The sequence below is a fragment of the Triturus cristatus genome, chromosome 11 (assembly GCF_964204655.1).
Source record: "Triturus cristatus chromosome 11, aTriCri1.1, whole genome shotgun sequence".
Classification (NCBI taxonomy): Eukaryota; Metazoa; Chordata; class Amphibia; order Caudata; family Salamandridae; genus Triturus; species Triturus cristatus.
Window position 1 is genome coordinate 810,865,025 of NC_140594.1, and position 24,125 is coordinate 810,889,149.

Consider the following 24,125-nt stretch of genomic DNA (forward strand, 5'->3'; position numbering starts at 1 on the left):
TCAGCCTCCTTTCCTGATGACGCTGCTAAAGTCGCCTTCATTATATCTTATTTGACTGGCAATGCTGTTCTGTGGGCTGTGCCTCTAGTAGAAAATGACGACCCCATCATGTATGACTTAACTCGTTTCAAACAGAGCATGAATAGTTTGTTTGCACTGCACTCATACATGCAGGCGAGTGATAACGAGCTTTTAGGACTGAAACAACGGTCAAAGGATTTGGTGATATATATCACCACATTCAACAGACTTGTGGCCGAAACGCAATGGCTGGAAGAAAAAGGAACTTCCCTATTTTACAGAGGGCTGAGAGATAAGTTGAAATATATTTTATCACAAATAGTAGACCCTCCGGAGGACCGCCCATCCTTCATTGGCTTAGTAGTCAAACTAGACCATTAGTTAAGTGAACGGAAGGGAGAGCGTACAAAAGGGGAATTCCCTCGCTTTTTCTTAGCCAAAAGTGAAAAGAGAGAGGTAAAAGATAATGTGGAGCCTATGCAAATAGGTGGTATCAGAGCTCCGCTCTCCAAAGAGGAACGTGATAAGCGTAGACGGCTTGATCTTTGTCTTTATTGTGGCAAGGGGGGACACTATGCCAAGGATTGCACCGTTAAACCAAAGGTGGTACCCAAACCTCCTGTTGTCAAGATGGGATCGTCTGTCCATGCGGAAAACTGCTAGACTTGGAGAGCTCCAAGACCGGTTCCCCAAGTCCTGAGGCTTCACAGGTCTCTCAATTCCTAGCAAATACCTCACCCATAGCACCCAAACATTTAACAATATCTGTGGTATTTCTGTTACCATCCCAGCAGAGAACCACCTTGTCTATAATGTTGGACTCTGGGGCGACCGGAAATTTCTTAGATATTACCTTTGCTAAAGCCTTGGGGATAGACTTTGTTCCTAAAGCACAACCCAAAAAGATTGCCGTGGTGGATGGTACAGAGCTATCATCTGGCTTAAAAATGTACTAAACTCCTGCTCTTGTCGTGGTCTGCGATAATGGGCATTATGAGAAGATTCAGTTTGATCTAATTGACGCACTAAACTTTGGTGCCATTCTGGGGGTGCCCTGGTTACAGACGCATAACCCTCGAATCGATTGGGTCACCAGAAGGGTTACTCTCCGTTCCCCACATTGCATGTTACATTGTTATCAGGGAACATCGCCCATGAACCCCTCTGTTAGCTGTGCACTTGCAGATTCTAGCCTTTCCATCTTACCATCCGAATATCAGGAATATGCAGATGTTTTTGATGAGGTTATGGCTGTGGCGTTACCACCACATAGAAACTTTGATTGTAGAATTGATCTCATACCGGGAGCAGATTTACTAGTCAGTAGAGTGTATGCGCTAACTGAACCCGAGACCCAGTATCTCTACGAGTATCTCCAGGATATGTTAAAGAAAGGGTTTATACACCATTCGACCTCTCCTGTTTCATCCCCTCTTTTTTTATACCTAAACGCGAGGGGGGTTTGAGAGCATGTCTAGATTACAGAGCCTTGAATAAGGTAACTATTAAAAACAAATATCCTCTCCTGCTCATCTCCAGTCTCTTGGATCAGGTGCGTAAAGCCAAGATCTTTACCAAACTTGATCTGCGGGAGGCTTATCACCTCATTCGTGTTAGAGAGGGAGATGAGCGGAAGACAGCCTTTCGCACAAAATTCGGCCTTTACGAGTATTGCGTGATGCCGTTTGGATTGTGCAATGCACCAGCAGCATTCCAATTCTTCATCAACGAAATATTAAGAGAATATCTCGATATATTTCTTATTGTCTATATAGACGATATCCTGGTCTGTTCTCAAAATGAGCAAGAGCATGTCACCCATGTGAAACTAATACTCCAACGACTACATGAAAAACACCTTTTTGCCAAATTAGATAAATGAATCTTCCATACTCAGAAGGTGGACTTCCTGGGGTTTGTGATCTCCCCTGATGGTATTCACATGGACCCTGCCAAAGTATCTGCCATTGTTAAGTGGTCGAGCCCTACGTCGGTGAAGGAGGTGCAATCCTTCCTAGGGTTCGCCAACTTTTATAGGAGATTTTTTGACCATTTTTCAGACCTCATCTTTTCCGATAACCAGACTATTGAAAAAGGGGATAACTTTTGAATGGGATGAAGCAGCAGAGCATGCTTTTCAAGCATTGAAGAACAAGTTTATTTCAGCCCCCATTATAAGTCATGCAGATGAAACCCAACCCTACTATGTCGAAGCAGATGCATACCAATATGCTGCTGGGAGGGATTTTATCACAAAGAGACGCCAAGACAGGAAATCTCCATCCAGTGGCTTATTTCTCAAAAACCTTTTCCCAGGCTGAGCAGAATTATACCATTGGAGAACGAGAACTTCTAGCCATCAAATTAGCGTTCCAGGAATAGCGACATTATCTGTTAGGATCCCCTCATGTTATTACCATTTATTCGGATCACGGGAATCTTCAGTTTTTCAAGTCTGCTAAGGCTCTCACTCCCAGACAGATGAGATGGGTTTTTTGTTTTGTTTTGTGATTTTGTTATCACCTTTCGGCCAGGAGCACAACAAGGGCGAGCTGATGCGTTTTCACATGGTTTGCCTTCTGTAATAGTGTCAGATAGAGACCCACAAGTTGTATTAAAATTCTGGCAGGGGGTATGTAAGGCCCTTCACATGGATCATCACCTCTCCTCTGCATACCATCCTCAAACGGACGGGCAAAGAGAGAGACCTAACCACACCCTATAGCAGTATCTTAGATGCCTCTTAAGCACATTCACAGGGGATTGGGTGCAAACACTCCAGTTGGCAGAATTTTCATACAATAACTTAACCTCCTCCTCCTCCAAGATCTCTCCTTTTTTTTTACTATGGGTATCACCCTAGATTTCTGCCTCTTTATTTACCCCCTTCCTTCTCACAAATCCCCGCTGTTTCAGAACACCGTGCCCAGCTCGTCAAAATATGGAATCAAGCCAAATATGAACTAACGGAAGCCGAAGAGAGAATGAAAAAACAGGCAGATAAAGGTGACCAAGTCTGGTTAGCCACCCAAAATATGAGATTACCAGGCCCTAGAAAGTTACAACCTAGATACATCGGTCCTTATAAAATACTGAGTCTTGTTAACCCTGTAGCCGTGAAACTAGATTTACCACCAGAAATTCAGGTACATCCAGTCTGTCATACCTCTCTACTCAAACAATACGAACTTCCTTTGTGTCCTGAGCCTCCACCCCCTCCTCTTACCATAAAAGGTGAGGAAGAGTACGAAGTGAAGGGCATAATTGACTTACGACAACACAAGGGGAGGCTACAATATTTAGTGGATTGGTTGGGATATGGCCCTGAAGATAGAACGTGGGAACCAGCTACAAACGTGCATGCTCCTTCATTGATAAGAAAGTTTCATACACTTTATCCCTCCAAACCCAGGCCGGTAGGAAGACCTTTAGGGGGGAGAACTGTTACACAGTAGGGTGTTGGTCTTGCAGGCTAATTGATGTTGGGAACTACGATTCCCAGAATGCACTAGATTGGGGAGTAGGTTGTGTGCACTTGCAGACCGCTTCACTTGACCTCTTGGGTGTTAAAAGGAAGCTTGCTCTCAGGCACAGGTGCTTGATAATCTACTTCCTGATTGGACCACGCCTCCAAGCATTCTGCTCCTCGCCAGAACGCCACCTTCATTGTCGTTACACTTTGCTGGCGATATTCTTTACCTGTAATCTTGCCGACTTCGGGCAGATTCCTTCTTTGTGGTTTGGACATCATTATTTACCCCTTTCTTTTTGTGAACGCTACTAGCACGTGTCGGTGCTTCCTTCGCTTGCCTATTGCCTTTTTTGTTTGTTGTTGTTTCAAGTCGTAGTGGAGAATCTTTGCGCTCGACTAATTTTTTGTTTTAGTGCTGCACACGCCCTATAATTGTTTGATTGACACGCAGTTTCAGGGCAACCACCTTGGTCTCGGCGGTTATTTAGTTATTGGGTCTTGGCGCTTTGTTTGTCTTTTTATTGCACCTTTGTAGCACTCGAGCAGCTCCTGGACTTATTTCCTTATTTGCCCCTGTTTAAGGATTCCTCATTTCCATTTGGACATTTCTCTTCTGGAATCCTGGGAAGTCTTCGAACATGTAGTAACCTAGACCTCAGTGTTCCTTGTGTTTGTGGAACTTCGACAATGAGTACTTGGACCTTCTTGTCTTGAATCCTGGTTACTGTAATTGCTCATGTTCGTTGCTGACTACGGTGAGTCTGGGAGAGCACACAACAGAGGGTGTTGATATAGTCCATGGGGGTATTAGGCATAGAAACAGAGGTACCTACAGCTAGTGTTAATCTCTTCTTGCTTTATGTTTGTCTGATATTAGGGCATCAACACTTATACCCGGTATTTCCGAAGTTCCCGCATTCCTGGGATTACATTGACTTTTCTTCGCCCTGGTGGTGGAGAGTGGAGGTCCTTCGCTCCCGAGGATTTGGTCATCCGCCGAGCGGACCTAGAACCGCGACATCAAGCCTAAAGACGGTTATTGAAACTATTTGTATATCTGGACAGTTAGAATTATTAGAGTCTCGCAGGAGTGCCAATCTAAAAATAGAGCATTCAGAGAGCTTTTTTTCCCATGGACCATCTAGCACCCGTGGGAGTCGAACTTCAGTGGGAGCGAGCCCTCTGATTGGCTGTTAGCAACATGACAAACCGAGTCACAAGAAAAAGGGTGAAACAAAGATAATAAACATTAAAAGGGGGCAGGGTACAAACACCCTGACCCCTAGACCTCCCCAGGGGGTCCCACAAGGACCCCCAGGGCCCAAAAAAGCATGTTTTTTAAACAAATTGGTTGAATTCACGCTGGGGTCACGAATCCGGCTGAGAAAATAATAAAAAAACAAAGTGCGGGCTCCCACACTTCTTTTTTGAAAGCCTGTGGGTGGGCCTGGTCCCGGGGGCACTCACCAATTAATTTGCGTGGCTTTGTTAATAAATGCGCATCCACAGTTGATAGGGGCCGTAATTGTATAATCTTGACAAGGGCGATGGGATTAACACGTAATCCTCGCTAATAAAGTGATGCGACTGGTAATGGAGTGTGAATTGTCAGGGGGGTCCCGGGCCCAGGCAGCTGCCCGCCCTCTGTAATTGAATGTCGGAGCCTGATTGGGAAAAAGTTATCTCGTCTCCGGATTACTTGCTAATGCCCCCGGGCAGGGGAGAGGGCCCCTTGGTGTGTGAGTGGTGATGAGCTCAGGGAGAGCAGGACCCCCGGGCCACGCCGGTCTTGCCCCCCTGGCACCCATGAGGATTGATAGCACAATAAAGACAAGCGCCCCTCCTTTCGATGTGGGGCACAATCCGTTTGCAGTGTTTTTGGCCCTCGTTTTCCCCATCAATTGCCTGATGCTTGCACCTAATACGCAGACACTGCATGAATCTGGGACCTGTCCTGACTTTGTGTGCCTGTCCCTGGCTTGCGAAAGTGTCTTTTGCGCACGTTTACAGGCCGGTTAGTGAGTGTGCTTGAACTGCGTTGGCACTAACTGGCAGATGCAGCCTAGGCAGTGTCAGGCCACACTCTGACTGCAGAGGGCGCTTACCGCCATCAGCTCCAAGGAGATGGGGGTACAGCTAAAACACAACAATACCACTGCAGAGCCCATCTGAGCACACGCGCTGACCCCGACACCCCTTACCTGTGCCGATACGAGCATCTTCTGCATTCCTGTCCAAATTCCAGTCTCCCAGTTCAGTTGAATCATGTGACTCAGACGCCGCGGGATATTAGGGTGTGAGGAGGTGCATCCGGCTATCATGTGGATGATATCATCAGTGATGTCATCAGTGATGTCATTTGAGATGTCATGAGTGATGTAATATGGGACGTCATCAGCAGTGCATTGCAGGGGCGCGAGTTATAGTTAGCTGAACTAACTACAACGCCCGAATTTCACTGGTTTTGTACGACTGAAAAGTCCAACGAACTATAACGTCCCTGAAACCTGTGTTTTTTTCAGTGGATATATATATATATACGCACATTGAAAAAACAAAGGTTATAGGGAGGTTATAGTTAGACTGACATTTCACTCGTACAAAACCATAGAAATTCAGCAGTTAAAGGAAGATGAGCTAAATTAACTTACGCCCCATAATGCACTGCTTATGACCATACATATTACATCACATAGTCTGTCCATATGAGGCATTTGTACATTGGAGGACTTGATGAAAATGACAAGCTGATGTTTTGGGACTGACAATTTGGTGCATTCTCTAAAATCTGAAAACTGATATTTTAAAGGCAGTTTTTGTTTTCAGAAATGGGTTTTCTTCTGGAAAATTGAGTTTCTTTACCCACAGTGGAAAGTAGTATTTGATAGAAAAATTTGCATTTTAAGGAACTGATGAATGATAATTCAAGCTGAGCTGGGTAGACCTACTGCTGTATTTATGTCCTTTGTGCCTTAGGCCATGTCAAGATTTGAATGTTAATTCATAAGTCAGGTAGAGGCATTTTATATTGATGAACTTTTCCCGGCATTTCTGCTGTTAACTGTACGTCTGCTCAGGGTGGTCATAGTGTAATCACTATTTTACAGTTATAAATTTGCTAGTAGCTCAGGAAGACTTTCCTTGACCAAAAGTAGCTCTCACTACAGAAAACGTTGAAGACCCCTGATATTTATATATCTATCTATATATCTATAACTATATATCTATATATATATTCACTAAAAAAACCATAGGTTTCACACATGTTATAGTTAGCTGTACATTTCACTCGTAAAAAACCAATGAAATTCCACGTTATAGTTAGATCAGGTAACTATAACTTGCGCGACCGCAATCCACAATGTGTAATTTCAGATGTCATCATTGATGTCATGAGTGATGTCACTGACCATGTCATGAGTGATGTAATATGTGACGTCATCAGCAGTTTATTGTGGGCGCGCAAGTTATAGTTACCTGATCTAACTATAACGTGGAATTTCATTGGTTTTTTACGAGTGAAATGTACAGCTAACTATAACATGTGTGAAACCTATGGTTTTTTAAGTGAATATATATATATATAGAAATTCAAAGAAAAAACCATAGGTTTCAGGCACGTTATAGTTAGGAATTAGCATTTAAAAAACCTCAGAAATTCACTGAAAAAACCATAGGTTTCAGGGGTGTTATAGTTAGCTGGACTTTTCACTTGTACAAAACCATTGAAATTTCCCCGTTATAGTTAGTTCAGCTAACTATAACTCGCGCGCCCGCAATGCACTGCTGATGACGTCACATATTACATCACTCATGACATGGTCAGTGACATCACTCATGACATCACTGATGACATCTCAAATGACATCACTGATGACATCACTGATGACATCATCCAGTGAATGTGTGTTTTTCTGAAAATTAAATATGTTTTATATATGTATATCTCAAGGTCGATGGAAGAATAAATGGGTATATAAGTGTCTAAATGGATTACTTGTTTTTGAAAAATTGATTGTGTAACTGACTGATTAAGTGTATCATAGTGAATACATGGCTTAGTGAGTAATGTTTAAATATGTAAATATCTGTATCAGTCTCTCACTTTGTGTATAAGTGGCTGCATGGGTTGGTGAGTAGCTACATGGGTGTCTATATAGGTTATTAGTTGGTTTTTTGAGTATCAGTCTGAGTGTCTGCATGGTTCGGTGGGGGGTATTACGTAGTGCATAGGTGCATGAATGAGTGACTCACTGTTTGTATGTGTTGAACACAGCATGTGTGCAGGACTGTATGGGTGGATGAGTGTGTGTATGGGTGTGTTAGTGAGTGAATGACTGTCTCAATAGTGTCTTTATGCGTAACTACATATGTTTTAAACTAGTATATGTGACTATTGGTGTATATATGTGAGTATATGTGAGAGTGAGAGATTGAAAGAGTTCCTGTATGAATAAGTATGTGTTTCTATAAGTGATTGTTTAAAAGACTAAGTATGTGTAAGTTTCCGTAGAAGTAAGTATGGTGGTGTGTGTATAACTGTATATGCAAGTAAATGTATGTTTGATTCTTTATTAGCATGAGTGACTGTGTGTGAGTAACTCTATGGATGAGTGGCATTGTGTAACAGGATGTATAGGTGTATGAGTACATATGATGAGTGAGTACATGTATGAGTGACTGTATAGGACTGTTGGTGAATGAGTGGATGTGTATGTGGATCTTAGAATTACTGAAGAGGTTGTTGTAACTGGTATTGGTATGTCCATTGTTTTGAAAATTTTAGTCTCTATTTTTGAATGTGTGTATCAAAGGTTATATTAGGGTGAGAGGAGGTCTGCCACTCTATCACAAGGATGATGTCATCAGTGATGTCATCAGTGATGTCATTTGAGATGTCATCAGTGATGTCATGAGTGATGTCACTGACCATGTCATGAGTGATGTAATATGTGACGTCATCAGCAGTGCATTGCGGGCGCGCGAGTTATAGTTAGCTGAACTAACTATAACGGGGAAATTTCAATGGTTTTGTACAAGTGAAAAGTCCAGCTAACTATAACACCCCTGAAACCTATGGTTTTTTCAGTGAATTTCTGAGGTTTTTTAAATGCTAATTCCTAACTATAACGTGCCTGAAACCTATGGTTTTTTCTGTGAATTTCAAAGGTTTTTTAAATGCTAATTTCTAACTATGCCTACAGAGATAGGACATGTGAAGAAAGAAGAAAAAATGCACAGAAAGAAACAAAAGAAGTGCAGAAAGAAGCAACAGAAGTCCTCAAATACGAAGATAAGTGCAGGAAGAAGGATAACGTGCAGAAAGAACAAAAAGAAGAGCAGAAAGAAGCCTTGTTGCAAAATCATCCTGTACCCTCAACTTTTTCAGACGGATACTGGTGGTAACTGAGTCTGACTAACTAGTCCTAGAGCCAGTGCTATGTTAAAAGACACTTAGAATACAGTGAAAACACCTACATACACTAGGGAACATTATGCGTTGGGGTCCCCCTGTGATTAGCATGACCTCCTCTGTAAGCCCCTAGTGTATAATAGGGCATGGGGATTAAAACTACCTCTTAAAACAGGCCACAGGGCGTTTTTGCACACGTTAACTCAGGCCCCGTCCCCTCCCTTCACCACTGTGTAAACACGCCCTGTGTCCATTTTTAGTTGGGAGATTAAGTTCATTTGAATCCTGAGGGTCCCTAGGGTCCAACTAGCCCACTAGGTACCTCCAGTAAGTGCCACAGAGCTGCGTTGCAGAGAGGTGTAAAAAGTGGCACGGCCTGGACCACCTCTCTGCAATGCAGCTCAGAGGCGTTTACTGGAAGCACTTGGTGGGCTAGTTAGCCCCCAGGGGCCCTCAGTATTGAAGGGAAATTATATCCCCAATTTAAAACGTGCCATAGTGCGTGTTTGCACACGTCACCTCAGGCCCCGTCCCCTCCCTTCACCACTGTGTAAACGCGCCCTGTGGCTGTTCTAAGTTGAGAGATTAAGTCCCCCTGAATCCTAAGGGTCCCTAGGGTCAAACTAGACCACTGGGTACCTCCAGTAAGCGCCACAGAGCTGCGTTGCAGAGAGGTGTAAAAAGGGGCTTGGCCTCAGAACACCTGGCTGCAGCGCAGCTCCCTGGCGCATACTGGAGATGCCTGTTGGGGGCGCGTTTGCAGAGTGCTGCACGGAGGGGGCATGGCCTCCGGCACGATGCCAGTCTTTTATTTATTTTAGTTTTTTAAGAAGGGGGGCTGTTTGGTTCCCCTTCTTATTCTAATTTATTGGCCCTGATGACCCCATCCCCCAGGGCCAGTCTCCTAATTATATTTTTTTGACCCCAATCCCCAGGGCCGGCCACTGTTTTTTATTATTTTTAAAAAATATATATTTATAGACACACCTAGGACATGCTGGACAAACCGTACGTACCTATCACCATGACGATTTGCGTGATATTCATTAAAAGGCGACTATGCATGCAATGAATCCACGTGGAATGTATTTACACCACTAGTGAAGCTCTGACATGTCTGATGCCCTACCGTGCCTAATCCTGGTAGACACCCTTGTCGTTTATTTATACAAACATGGGTAGCTATTGACGGGCACATTTAATACACATGCACACCAAGCCATTCAAAGGGGATTCGACAAAAATTCGACCAAAACTATGCAAGAAACCCCCCTCACGGTTAATAAAACACACATCCACTGCCGGATGTGTAATACTTTTTATTTTACTCTCTGGAAAGGAGACGAACATCACTTGAGAGTCACAGCGTGCTCCTGACAGAGCCCAATGCTGTGTTACACCCACCATTGCCTGCCGAGTGCCACACACCTCTGTGTTGTATTCCACTAGCTAGTGCATATGCTATGACACTCTCTAGCCCATGTGCACTGTAACACCACCCCGTGAATATGTCATGCCACACTTGTCTTCGCACGGGTTATATTGCCCCATCTAACGTGCCTTTCTCGATGCCTATGTTATAACGCACAGTGCTATGCCATACATATTACAATCTGGGATCCATATCTTTGTCACAGTGCATATGCAACGTTACACTCCCCAGCACATATTTTATATTACAACTTTAGAGACTAGTTAGGTTACACAACACTGCCCTGTGCATATTACACTCCAAGGCGCATATCGCATAGCACGCGCTAGTGCCTGTGCTATCTCGCGCTCTCCAATGAATCTGTCATTGCGCACAATGTATTGCATATTATATTTCATGCCCGGTTCATCTTATATCACACTTTTTGGTGCATAGTTTATACCATACACTATATCTAGTTTTCATTTTCAATCGTGCTCTCAGGACTATGTTCTATATAACACTGTGTTCACCTACCCTTTTCACGGGCATTACATTTTGCGATAGGGGGTGGAGGGTCAGGGGGTGTTTCTGCCAAGTGAGCCCGGAGTCACAGTCACAAACGTCCTCTTCTTCCTGAATAAAAGTGAGATTATGCTGCATACTTGTTCATATTTTAAGTAGTTCGCACAGACACAATGTTTTAAAAACAATAAAGTTCCTAATACCCGCCTTCTCTGAACAGTTAGCTTGCTGCCCCATCCCCTTCCTCCCTATCCTCTGTTGTGTGAATCCATGGACTAGCCTCCTCCCTCCTGCCATGCATGGTCTGATGTGCTGCCACTGCCCTCAATTTAGTATGATGTACCAGTCCACTCCTCCTGCCCTCCATTGCCCAATTCTATGCCCCATCATTGACCTCCTGCTTAAACTCTGTGCTTAGCTTGCTGCCCCTATTCTCCTTCCCCCTGCCCTCCGATGTCTTTGTGCATGCCCCTGCTCCATCCTTTTTGCCCACCATGTCCCATGGACCTGCCACTCCTATCTACTCTGAGTGTTCTGTTGAGCTGCCACTCCCCTCCCACCTGCCTAGCATTGTCAGATGACTGTAACCTGTCCCTGCCACCTCCACCCTGCCTGTCCACATGCCATGCCCCTATCCTCTTCCTCCTGTCCTACATGGTCCATTGTACTGCCACACCCTTCTGCCCTCCCTGGTCTGTTGTGCTGCAACTGCTCCTCCTGCCTGCCCCGTGTGGTCTGTTGTGAGGTCCCTTCCCCTGAACTTTCTTGTCTGTGCACAGGTCCTGACCCTTCCTTCTATCCTTCATCGTCCTTTGTGCATGCCCCTCCACCCTCCTTCTTGCCCATCATAGCCATTGTGCTGCCACTAACCCTCCCACTTGCCATGCATGGTCTTCTGTGCTGCCATGGCCCCTCCCACCTTCCCTGTGTGGTCAGTTAGCTGCCCCTAACCCCCTCCCACCTTCCCTCCATGGTCTGTGTGTATGCCATCACAGTCTCACTGTTGCTCTTCATGGTGTGTCTTGCTTCTAGTGCCCATCCTGCCTGACCTCCATGGCTATCTTGCTGCTCCTGCCCTGCCCCCTTGCCCCCAGCCCTACTCCCTCCCTCCTGGCTTGTCTGTTCCATTGTAATGCCCCTGATCCGTCCCTCCTGCCCTTTATGGTCTGTTATACTGCAGCTTTCTCTCCTGTCTGTCCATTATGGTCAGCTAGCTACCATTGCCTCTTGCCCCTCTGTTCTCCGTTGTCCATGTGCATTGTCCTGTCCCCTCCCTCTTGCTTTCTATGGATTGTTGTGCTGCACTCCCGTCCTGCATGCCCTGTGTGGTGTATTGTGCTGCTGCAAACCCTGATGCCTGCCCTGAAGGGTCAGTTTGGTGCACCTCTCCATGTCCCTCCTGTCCTCTGTTATCCAAGTCCATGTCCCTATCCCATTTCCTTCCATGATCCAATGTACCATACTTGCGAACATTTTGAACTTGGTAAGAGGGAGATTTTGAAAAAAAACTGGGGTATTGATTTTCCCCTTTGAGTTAAATTGAAAAAGAGGATATTGTAGACAGGAGACAGATCAAATAAAGCCCATTTGAGCTTAAAAACATTGGACGTTTCCTGGCTGAATCGGGTCTGTTGGCATGTATGGTTGTACTACCATTGCCTCTTCCTTCTGCCCACAATGGTCTATTACATTGCCACAGCCTTGAAGGAGGGTAGATTTTGTATCACAGTGGGCCCCTGGCCCGTTCTGTCCACACCTGAAGTATGAGACCCTTGTCCTTGCCCTGCCAGCTGCATTTGTAGGCCGTATTAAATTGACCAGCGGGTCCTGTGTTGCTATATAATTATCCTGAGACATCCTTACCACTCAGCCAGCATAAAACCCCTGTGTAGGCCCTTCTGTTCAATATGTAGGCCTCTTTGTTAAATTGACCATAGCTCTGCAATTTTAGTGTATAGCAGTCTGAAGGCAGGTCTGCGAGGCCTTCTGATCCAAACTAGTAGCCCCCACCCTACCCGAGTGCTCCGTGCTCGGTATCAAAGTTCAACATCCCCCTGAAGCTGTCGACATACAGTAGGCTGCATCCTGGACTGGTACTTGCTTCCTGGGCAGGTTTCCCGCTTTTAAGGAAGTGGCAACCGCAGAGCGTCAAGTTAGGAGAACTGAGGAGATTTTATACATGAATATATTGAATTCCCGTACAATACCCATTATTTTCTGCTTGCTCTATGGAACTTACGATAAGCGATTGGCCTGAGAGACTGACCTTTTCACCCAGTCCATTGTCAGCATTAAGTGGGTAAATGACGAAATGTCTGGTAAAATCTGCAGACGAAGCTTTTGGGTAGCATACGTAGGTAGATGTAGCGTGCAAAGGAGCTCACAAAATGATATAAAAAGGGAGCACCCACAGATATCGACGGACTACCTCGCCGTCTGTATGTAGGTTAACAGGCAGTGCAGGTTTTCCCCAAGAGCTGGGAGCTCTTGTCTTCCTTTGCTTAAAATGTCTTGCTCTGCTTTGCTTGAAGTATCTTATTCTATTTTACCTATATGAAATGTCATGTTATGTTTAACCATTGTTCTCTTTACTTTTGCATTTAAAAGATTTTGTATTGTAATTGCAGGAATGCTTGCTCTAAGAGTAAACGTGAGTGTTCCTAGGTAACATTTTCCTTGGTGTAACTTGTTTCTCATGATGCATTTATAGATGTGTTTTCTCTCTCTCTGTCAGTACATTAATTGAGATACAGAGAATATTATGACAGCTGTATGATTATCTGGATTCTGTATTTTGTACTTTATGTCTCTATTCTGCGGTTTCTTTGAAGTTGCATCTTCTCATTAAACTGCCATTGTATTCTGCCTCCAATTCCATGTCTCATATGTCTGTTTTCTTCATTTTTGGAGCAAGCGTTCCTAGGCACCCCGGCTCAAATTAAGGTGCCCCTTTTGTCCCTGACTCACTCTCCTGCTCAGTTCTGTGGTGGCTCCCGGGGATCTGGGGACCGCCCCTAGCTTCCTTGACCCGTAATAGATCTTCCCTCCAACAGCCTCTCTTGCAAGTCCTGTATTGTTGGTTTGTTGCCCCTGCCCCCCTTTCCACTGCCCTCCATAGTCTGTTGTGCTTCCACGGCCCTTCCTGCCTGCTCAGTGTGGTTAAATTGTTGCCTTTGCACCCTCCTACCTGCCTTCAATTTTCAGAGTCTGTGCCCCTGGCCTCTGCCTCTCAACAGTATCCTAATGAACAACTAGATTGCTAACATTCTATATTTATTACAAAAGTGTGGAACGCCTGACATCATCTTGATGTAATCAAAACTGTAATACCTAGAGCATTTCCTTTAGAAATTACATATATGAGAGGGTCTTATTGGCATCAAAATTATGGTTAGTGCTCTAAAAGACTAAAATAAGGACATATTTTCTGAGTTTTCAAATAGCGACAAAGCACTTTTAAATTATTTGTTATCTTTATGTTTTTTTATCCAGTTGACCACTTGATTAAATGTTGCACTTAGGGGAGAGGATGTGGTGTTACTTCCAGAACTGCAGACTTTGCAACTGGGGAACCAGGTTGAAGTTTCTGCTTCAGCTCGACATTCTGTGATTCTGGTCAAATCACTTAGTCTCCCCATGTCTACAACCAAAATGAATTTGTTCTTGTGTGATGTAACCAATGCTCATGTAAAGCACTCCAATACCTGACAAGTCTGCACTATATAACACTGCAAAAACACAAAATAATAAGTGTTTTGCACACTTCTGTCATTGGGCTATATTTGGGCTACATCTGGGTGATTTTGGGCTACATTTGGGCTCTTTTGTCTCCGGTGGCCATCTTGGGAGATTTATTTGTTATGAAGTTTCCTAATTTCCTCATGTACTGCAGTCTCCTCAGTAGGAAATGCTTTCAGTTTTTTACTTTGATTCCATCACGAAGGTATTCAGATATGTCACACATTTGCCATAAATTCTGAATGTTAGCACTCTAGTTGCTCATTAGATCACTGTAGTAAAACTACTGCACCATGGAAGTCTGCTCCTGGTATTAAAAGTGCATGTTTCAGTCTGCATGTCAGAATTTTTTAATGAAATAGAAGAGGATTTGAGAAGTCACTCAAAATGTGCCCTCATTTTCTTTCTTCAGCATTAATCATAATTTCTATGGCAAAATGAACCTCCTCATTGTGTTCCTTTTTAAATTAAATGTTTTAAGTGTTACCAGTTTATTCCAATCAAGATGGCTTCAGGTGTGCCTTACTTTTGTCATAATGAAGACAGTAAGCGCTCTAGTTGTTTTTAAGAACATTCTGGGACATTCTGTCATTGGGCTATACTTGGGCTACATCTGGGTGATATTTGGGCTACATTTGGGCTCTTTTGTCTCTGGTGGCCATCTTGGGAGACTTATTTGTTATGAAGTTTCCTAATTTCCTCATTTACTGCAGTCTCCTCAGTAGGAAATACTTTCAGTTTTTTACTTTGATTCCATCAAGAAGGCATTCAGATGTGTCACACATTTGCCATAAATTCAGAATGTTAGCACTCTTTTTGCTCATTAGATCACTGTAGTAAAGCTACTGCTCACCAGGGAAAACTGCTGCTGGTATTGAAAGTGCATGTTTCAGTCTGCATGTCAGAATTTTTTAATGAAATAGAAGAGGATTTGAGAAGTCACTCAAAATGTGCCCTAATTTTTCTTTCTGCAGCACTAATCATACTTTTTATGGAAAAATGAACCCCCTCATTTTGTTCCTTTTTAAATTAAATGTTTTAACAGTTACCACTTTAATCCAAGCAAGATGGCTTCAGGTGTGCCATACGTTTATCATAAGTAGGACTGTTAGCGCTCTAGTAGTTCTTTGGAACACTCTGGGAAGCTGCAGTAGAACACAAAGGAATCAACTGACAGTCTCTGCCCTTGTTGGATGTACATGTTTTACTGAGAATGTCAGACTTCATTCTCACATGACTGAGAAATATAATGTGAATTTACAGAAAATAAGCTCTCAGTTTAGCCTATAGATCACCTTCCAAACCTCTGTGGTAAAAGCATGAGAAAATATTTTTCTCTCAATCATGATATCCCAGCAGAAGGCTTTTTCACATGGTGAAATCACCTTAGAACATACCACAATTCCTAAAATGAGTATGGTACCATCAACAAATGATTTATAATGTAACTAAAGTCTTAAAACCTTCTATTAACTGCAATGCTTTTTAATGAGGTGCTATCATGTATATTGGTCCCAAGATGGCTGCCAACACTTCTTGGATGAAGTGCTGACAGCCAATCAGATCTCAGGATGAGATGTGTGGTTAGGCTCCGCCCACATATATATATGCTTTTAAATGCTATTTTCTCAGGAAATACTGAACAGATTTACACCAGACCTGCAAAAGGCACTTCCTTGACCTTATGGCTACCTCTCTGCCAAATTTCAAGTAATTCTGTTCAGCCGTTCGGGCTGTAGCTGTGTCTAAAGGTCCTATGGAAAAATGCATGGGGAAAACGCGTTTTGGGACCCCCCTTTTTTCTCGGCCCCTGCTTGACGAATCCCCCCAAGACTTTCAGGGTAGGAGCGGAGCGTAGCGCCCCACCTATTTTGAAAATTTCACGAGGATTCGTCGACCGGCGCCAAAGTTATTCCAAATAGAATGTTGCGGATTTCCTATGGAAACAGGGTCCTAACTATAACTACCTACTGGCGACCGCCAGTAGGTAATATATATATATATATATATATATATATATTCACTGAAAAAACCATAGGTTTCAGGCACGTTATAGTTTGACATTCGCATTTAAAAAACCTTAGAAATTCACAGAAAAAAACCATATGTTTTAGGGAAAGTTATAGTTAGTTGGACATTTCACTCATGCAAAACCAGTGAAATTCCCCCGTTATAGTTAGTTCAGCTAACTATAACTCGTTCCCCCTCAATGCACTGGGACCCCCCGAGCAGGCCTAGGGGGTCAGGGTGTTTCTACCCTGCCCCTTTTCCTGTTTTGCGCATTTATTTTTCTGTTTTCTTGTGCCTCAGTTCTACCGAGGCACAAGATTGCTGCCAACACTTTCTGGTTTGGAGTGTTGACAGCCAATTGGCATGAAGCTCTTGATCGGGAGGGTGCGCGGATCCACTGCGGCCATAAATATCACTATCTTTATTTCTTAATTTCTAGAAAACTACTGAACAGATTTACACAATTTTTAAAACGGGTGCTTTCTGAGCCAAGCAGTACCTTTTTGCCAAATTTGGTGTAATTCCGTTCAGCAGTTTTTGCTATAACCGTGTCTAAACTTTCCTATAGGAAATTGATTTTTAGACCTTTATTTTCTATTTTCTCAGGAACTACTGAACAGATTTACACCATTTAAAAAAAAGGTCTCTTTTGCAAAATTTGGTGTAATTCCGTTCAGCAGTTTGGGCTGTAGCCTGTTCCAAAATTTCCTATATTTTTTCTTTTCAATTGCAAATTCCTCTAATCCAGGGAATAAGCTGGCACTCCAGAGGTTAGTTTTTACTTGCAACTTTTATTGTTTTGGTGTTGCCATCACCAAAACAATAAAAGTTTTGAGGAAATGTCGAGATTTGTTCATGTACTGGCCAAATAAAGCAACATTTCACTAGATGTAAATGAACCATTGAATTAGATCAGGGGAAAGGTCAGCTTTAGAGAAAAAACATTTTTGAAAGAGCCATCAAGTTAGCGTTACACATTTTAAATGAAAAAAACTCTAAACCATCATCAAATATAATGTAATTAAATCAAATCAATTAGAGAATATATAGAACTTGCATCAGATATCGTTATATGATAATACCTAATGCTAGAGATATCCTACTACCACAAATGTTCTCAACATTCTCATAAATGTATAATGTTCTAAATTCATATCACAAAAATTGTTTTCTGCTTTTCATAAACTTTAGCATCCCTAGTATTGTTGTTTCAATGTATTGTTTGGTTAATTAAAACCTTTAAAAACTTCTAAAAAAAAAATATCAAAAAATGTACTGTGTGCAATAATAAAACCATATAATAAAAGCAAACGTTGCTAAATACATGCAGAGAGGATTTGGTTGAACCATTTTAAAAAGGGAAGGAAGCAGTCATGGCACATAACATAACAGACTTTTGCACATGAAAATAAAACGGTGTGCAAAATACGCAGAAAACAGACCTATTGTAAAATGATAAATCTACAGAATACAGGCAGGAAAGATTCAGCTGATCCATAATAATATTATGTGAAATTTCAAGATCGTATTTACTTTCTACACATTTTTGCACCAATTTTTCTAAATGGTTCATTCTGACAGAAAGCTTTGGAAAAACTAGGCCACAGCATAATTTCATCGGTAAACATTAGTAAATGACATGTACATAAAATATTTATTAATGCAACTCGTCTATATGTATTAGTAATACTCTGTATGCATGTTTTCTTCATCTTATTCTTTAAAAGCACGATTTTACAGTGCTTCTACTACACTTGTCTCCGTTTCATATGTCACTGTGTGTAACGTGTGCAAAGTGCAGCTTTTCCGATCTCCAATCAGTAAAATTGGAGTGTATTGTAATTTTTAAAATCTTGCGTCATCAGGTCTGACGCGTGGGGAATATTTAATAGGTGCAGAATCTGCGGCTAGATAAAGTCTCTACCAGAAAGAGTGCTACCACAAGATAATTAGCTTGTTCTTTAGGCTGGTTTGGACTTTAGGTCAGTGGTACATAGGTATGCTTTGGACTCTGTGTAATGCTATCCTGCAGGGAATGCTGATTCCTTCTACTTGGTTGGGGGCGGAAATCATAGCGATTTATAAAAAGGGCTCACCACTCCTACCTGCCAACTATCGCCCCATCAGCCTCATAGATGCCAGTCAGAAAATATATGCTCGAGTGCTCCTGGGCCGACTACAGAGTTGGATGGGGGAGTATACTATTCTCAGTCCCTATCAGGTTGGTTTTAGAGCAAGAATATCCACAGTAGATCACATTTTTAGACTGCAACTTTTGTATTGGAAGACAGTGTACCTGGAGGGAGGCAGCCTTTATCTGATCTTTGTGGACCTAAAATCTGCCTGCATTTGATTTAGTACCCAGGGACAAATTGTGGACCATTTCAAATTTGGGGGCCCCTCCATATCTCTGCTATCAGCTCAAAACGGCTTCACGAAAATAATTTTGCCCAAATTAGGTATGGAAAAAATGGTGAGCTTACTGATCCCATACCTATAGACTGAGGTGTACAGCAAGGCTGTGTGCTGACCCCAACTCTCTTTTGTTTTTTTATTAATGGTCTAGTAGATACCTTGATCACGGGGAGGGACATAGACGCACCCAGGCTGGCAAACCGCAAGGTGCCAGCCCTGATGTTCGCCGATGATACCCTCCTGCTATCCAGGTCCCCAATGGGAATACAGAGGGCCTTAGACACCTTTCATTCCTTCTGTAAAGTAGAGGAGTAGAGATCAATCTACAGAAAACCAAATATATGGTATTCAATGCAGGTAATAGCACACAACCAAATCCCCAGTTAGATGGAAAATCATTAGAGAGAGTGACTGTTTTTGAATACCTGGGCACCACACTCACCGAAAAAATGGACTGGGATGTTCAAATAAAGAAAGCAAGTCTAAAGCTAGCACAGACAACAAGGGGGTTAGCTAAGATGCTCAGGAAGTGCACTCATAAAACAGTTGGACCAGTGATGAAAATCTATAAAAGCCAAGCCAGGGGCGCGGTCCTGTACGCGGCAGAAATCTGGGGCTACCAGCCTTCTGACTCCTTATCTAAAATCGAGAATTACTTTGTCAGGCAGCTTCTAGGTCTTCCCATAAGTACACCACTTATTCCACTTCAAATGGATCTTGGGGTTAGACCAATTGCAGAGGTCGTTGCCCTTAGACCCCTTCTATTCTGGCGACGCTTATGAAGCACTCCAGAATTAGATGCGTACAGGGAAGAGCTGAAGGAAGTGCTCAGCTCACAGGGAGTGAGTAAAATGCCATGGCTGTCTTACATTAAAAACTCCCTAGCTGCAATGGGATTGGGTGTCCTGTGGGCTGGTGCTGAAGAAAGCTGTTGGACAATATCTAGGAAGGCCTTGACAGAGAGTTTCAGGGAGTACAAAGTCACCCAATTACAAAGGACCTCTGTGACAGGGGCACTGACCGCAGCATTCTTAGAGATAAAACATCAATACAAGATGGAACCCGTACTCGATGATATTCAGCCAGCTCTTGCCAAAAAGCTGTATTTACAGTTTAGATATGGGGTACTTCCACTACGTGCTTTTCCAAATAACTGTGGTGGTACATCAACACAGGGTTGCCCGGCATGCAATAACAGACCGGAGACGGATCAGCATGTATTCTTTTTCTGTCCGGCATATAAGAAGGCATGACACCGATGGTTACTGCAGCTATGTGGAAACCTCAGAATGAACCATTGCGCTCAGGCTTTTAGGATACTAAAACACAACACTAGTATGCCTATTGCGTATTCAGTTTCTCTATACTTGTTTTCCATGTGGTATGCACATCGAGCCATTTTAAAGTTAGGGCCTGCCTGATTTGATCATTATATTCGATTATTGTGATTGGTCTCTTTTTAATACTATTCTATAATATTCTTTGGTGTATGTGTGCATTTTGTATCTATTAATTCTATTTTTAATCTCTATTTTTACAGGATTTTTATGAATAATATTGTAACCCACATGCACTTTAGTATGCTACTTGTATCTCGAATAATGAAAGTCATATTGGGATATCTGAAAGAATGAATTGTATTGTATTTTTATCTGTGCTTTTATGGCCGTAACGGACAAAATAAAGAACTTCTGACTGACTGACATATGTATGCTTTGGATTTTTGGGTACAGTTTAAACTCGGGAATTAAGCTTAGGTTTTCATTTTAGACCTGAAGGTTTATACTTAGACCTGAGCATGACAGGTTTCATTTATGAGTTTAGATTTAGGGGTTTATGGTGTTTTGGTTTAGGCCCAGAGGGCTAGATTTCATTTAGTAATTTAGATGTTTGTCTGCAGATAGGAGTTTTTTAGACTTCCCAGGGTAGACTGAAGGTCTATTGGCTTGTGTAGGATTAGGAATTGATGAACTCTTATTTAAACTAGAAGAATTAGGCTCCAACTTTATTTATAGAACATTATTCTTCAATTTTTAGCTTTAGATTAATGGTGCAATTTTAGGGGTTTGGGCGTAGAAAGTTAGTTCTAGTTCATAGATAGACTTCAAGTATTTGAAGAGGGCTTAGAGTTTTCGTATTAGGTTTTCTGTATTGTATACCATTAGTGTGATGTAGGTATTGACTTAGTTTTATGATCTACAGTTTACTCACAAAGGTTTAATATTCAGAGTGTTTATTCAGAAGTCTTTCATCAGGCTTACATCTTTTTTCTTGGTCTTAGATGTTTATATATACTTTCTGGTTTAAGTTTGAATTCAGTGGTTGGTATAATTTGTTTAGGTTTATGAATGAGGCTTAGTCTTGGCTATTTAGGCTAAGGCTTAGGAATCTAACTTTAATTGTAAAATGTTTGTTTTAAACTTAGCGTATCTATCTATAGGCCTTGACTTGAAGCTTAGGTTTAATTTTTTTCTAGTTTTAAAATGTTTAGATTTGGCTGATAGGGATTAGGTTTCAGGTCAGACATAACATACTGGTGTACATTTTGAATAAAGTTTCATGGTGTTTAGTCTCAAGTTTAAGCCTAGGAGATTACACATAGTCTTAGCAGTATAGGTTTCCACATCATATTTAGGCACTGGGTTATGCTTTCCCTTAGCGATTGAGAAGACGGTGTTAAGGGTATGGTCGGCTGAGGGCCCTACACGTTAGGGTATAACATGTGACCGCAGCTATGTGGCTAATTTAACAATGAAGTAGGGTATATAATTGGATATAGCTGACGAAAGTATGAAAAGAGAGTTATCATAATTTGGCCCCTTTTAATGGTAGGATGGATAAATGTGTTGATTTGTGAAACTTCAGAGAATTAGGACAAGGATGAGCAAGAAGAGTTGAGGTGCAAGAGCTAGTTAAAAAAAAAGCTGAGCAGATAGATACTTAATGTATGACAGAGGATGACCTGCCTAAGAGGTAGGGGAGGGGCAGGAAGAAATATGTTAGAAGATCAGATGCATGCTCATAAAGAAGTACATGAGAATTTGAAGGAAACTGGCATAAAGATGTATAAATGAATAATGGAGAGGTATGTGTTAATGTGCGCTCGGAAATGGTTGCATTGTAACCTTCCCATATGTGGGATTTAACTGTGTAGTCTCTTCCTTGCGGTCAGTCTCCCCAAGAATGAAAGTCTGTGTCTCTGAGATATGCACGTTTGAGTTATTGATTCCTTCCCAGTCCCTCAGTCGCTGACAGTGAGAATCTACTATTTTGAGGGTTTCTGACAGGGTGTTCCTCTTTGTTTTTTGGGCCCTTGAGTCTAAACTTGAGTCTAAAAACCTTTGGTATGACTATTGAAGAGGGGTGTAAACAAATTGGTACATTCTTATTAAGGTGTAGTTACTGCAACTTCTAAACAATTTTATTCTGCTTGTTTCAGGTGTTCGTTTTCCTAAAGTCTGCATTCCTGGAATAGAGCAATCTTGGAAGAGAGTACTTAGAAACCGGAAGAACAAGTCAAAATATTTCAGACCACACGAGTCCTCGGACAGTACAAATTCTGATGAGCAGCCTCACAGGACCCCGCTGATAGGGCTAAACAATACAGCTTGGTCACATTCTGAAACCTCTCATTCCAGTTACCCACATGCTACGTTCCCAAATGTAATGTCAGCGTATCCAGTGTCCGTTTTCACAACCGGAAATCATTCTCAAGTCCATGACCCTTCTGTGACTGGCATTACAAAACTCCAGGATTCAATTAATAATAATTCCACCATGCAGCCATTATCGTCCTATACACATCTGGTAACCCCATTGGTGGCTGTTGTTCTCCCAAACTATGTATTTCCACAAATAAGCAATAAAGTGTCCCCGGCAGGTTTCTCTGGTGTTCCTAATTTTTCCACCCATGGATCTTTTCCCCCACCGCCAAGTGTTTATACAGCACCAGCGCCATTCGCTGCCCAGCCCCTTCTCCCTCAGGAAGCATTGTTGTCATCACATTCCAGCCATTTTAACTCACCAAGTGAGCGTAAACTGCAGCTTTTGAGTGAGGAACAAGGTGGCCTCAGCTCATCTCCACAGATAAACTTTCCACAAGATCCAGCTTCTCCTTTTTTCCAATCAAGGTGCAGTTCCCCTCTACAGCTAAACCTTCTGCAGTTAGAAGATGCACTCAAGAATGCTGAACAGTCAGATATTGTATTTACCTCTTTCTCCACAAAAGTGCCTGACTGTTGTGAAGAGCAAGGAACAGACAACACCCTTATTTCCAATGATAAGAACAGAGAAGACCCAGAACACGTAAGCAGAAAATAAGCTCACAGTAAAATATACTTTTGAATGTGTTTAATTATGGACTTGGAGTGAGATGTTGATGAGTGTGGTAACAATTACTGCTGCCAGAGGTAGTATTCCTAATTAGAGTTAAGCAAATAGGGGATGTTGAGTCCATTATAATGCCTCTGCCTTTACTATCTCCTCAATGATTGGGGGGGGAACTGTGCTATGGTGGCCCTGTCAAGCAGATCTAATGTGGTTGAGCCACCAACATATCTGGCTTATTTACCTGTGTTAAAAATGGTACAGAAAGGGCGGAAGCCTATCATTGAAAAGGTAAATAGAGTGTTCTTAATATGCTTGACATCAACTCGACCCACTCTCTCCCCCCCACCAGCATGTTTATAAGACTGGACACATGGGCACTGACAACGTGCCCCCTCTTTGGGGTTAGGTTTCCAGTGCACACACATACTGTTGAAAAATCCACAATGAGTCAAATCTTTGTGGGGTTTTTGGCCTCAGTTTCCACCTGCCACTGATCCCACATAACTTGGAATTTCCTCATTTTGTCAAAGAAACTTAATTTGCCAAAGCTCTTAAAATGCATATTTTCCGCTGATGTGGTAAATCTACCACAATGTTGGATGGACTCTGTATCAAAGAAAGTGTGAAGTAGGCCCTTAATCTCTATGGCAGGGGCACAAGTTTGAAAATGCAGGAAACTTAACTGCTTTTTTTCATAAAACAGAACGTGAACATTGGGGTGGACTGCAAACACTCAAATTTTGGGGTGTAGAGTCCTCTCACATGTTAGCTGAGGGCCAGGTCAGAGATGT

At 42.4% G+C, this 24,125-nt stretch overlaps 1 protein-coding gene across 1 annotated transcript in view; it reads left to right on the forward strand.

Moving 5' to 3' along the window:
- The window catches only part of LOC146785466 (period circadian protein homolog 2-like), a 484,700-nt gene that overhangs the window by 342,717 nt on the left and 117,858 nt on the right, over positions 1-24,125 (forward strand). Inside the window, exon 18 of the mRNA XM_085634530.1 lies at positions 22,445-23,310. Coding sequence (XP_085490656.1) covers positions 22,445-23,310 — 866 coding nt within the window. The remainder of the gene's footprint in view (positions 1-22,444; positions 23,311-24,125) is intronic.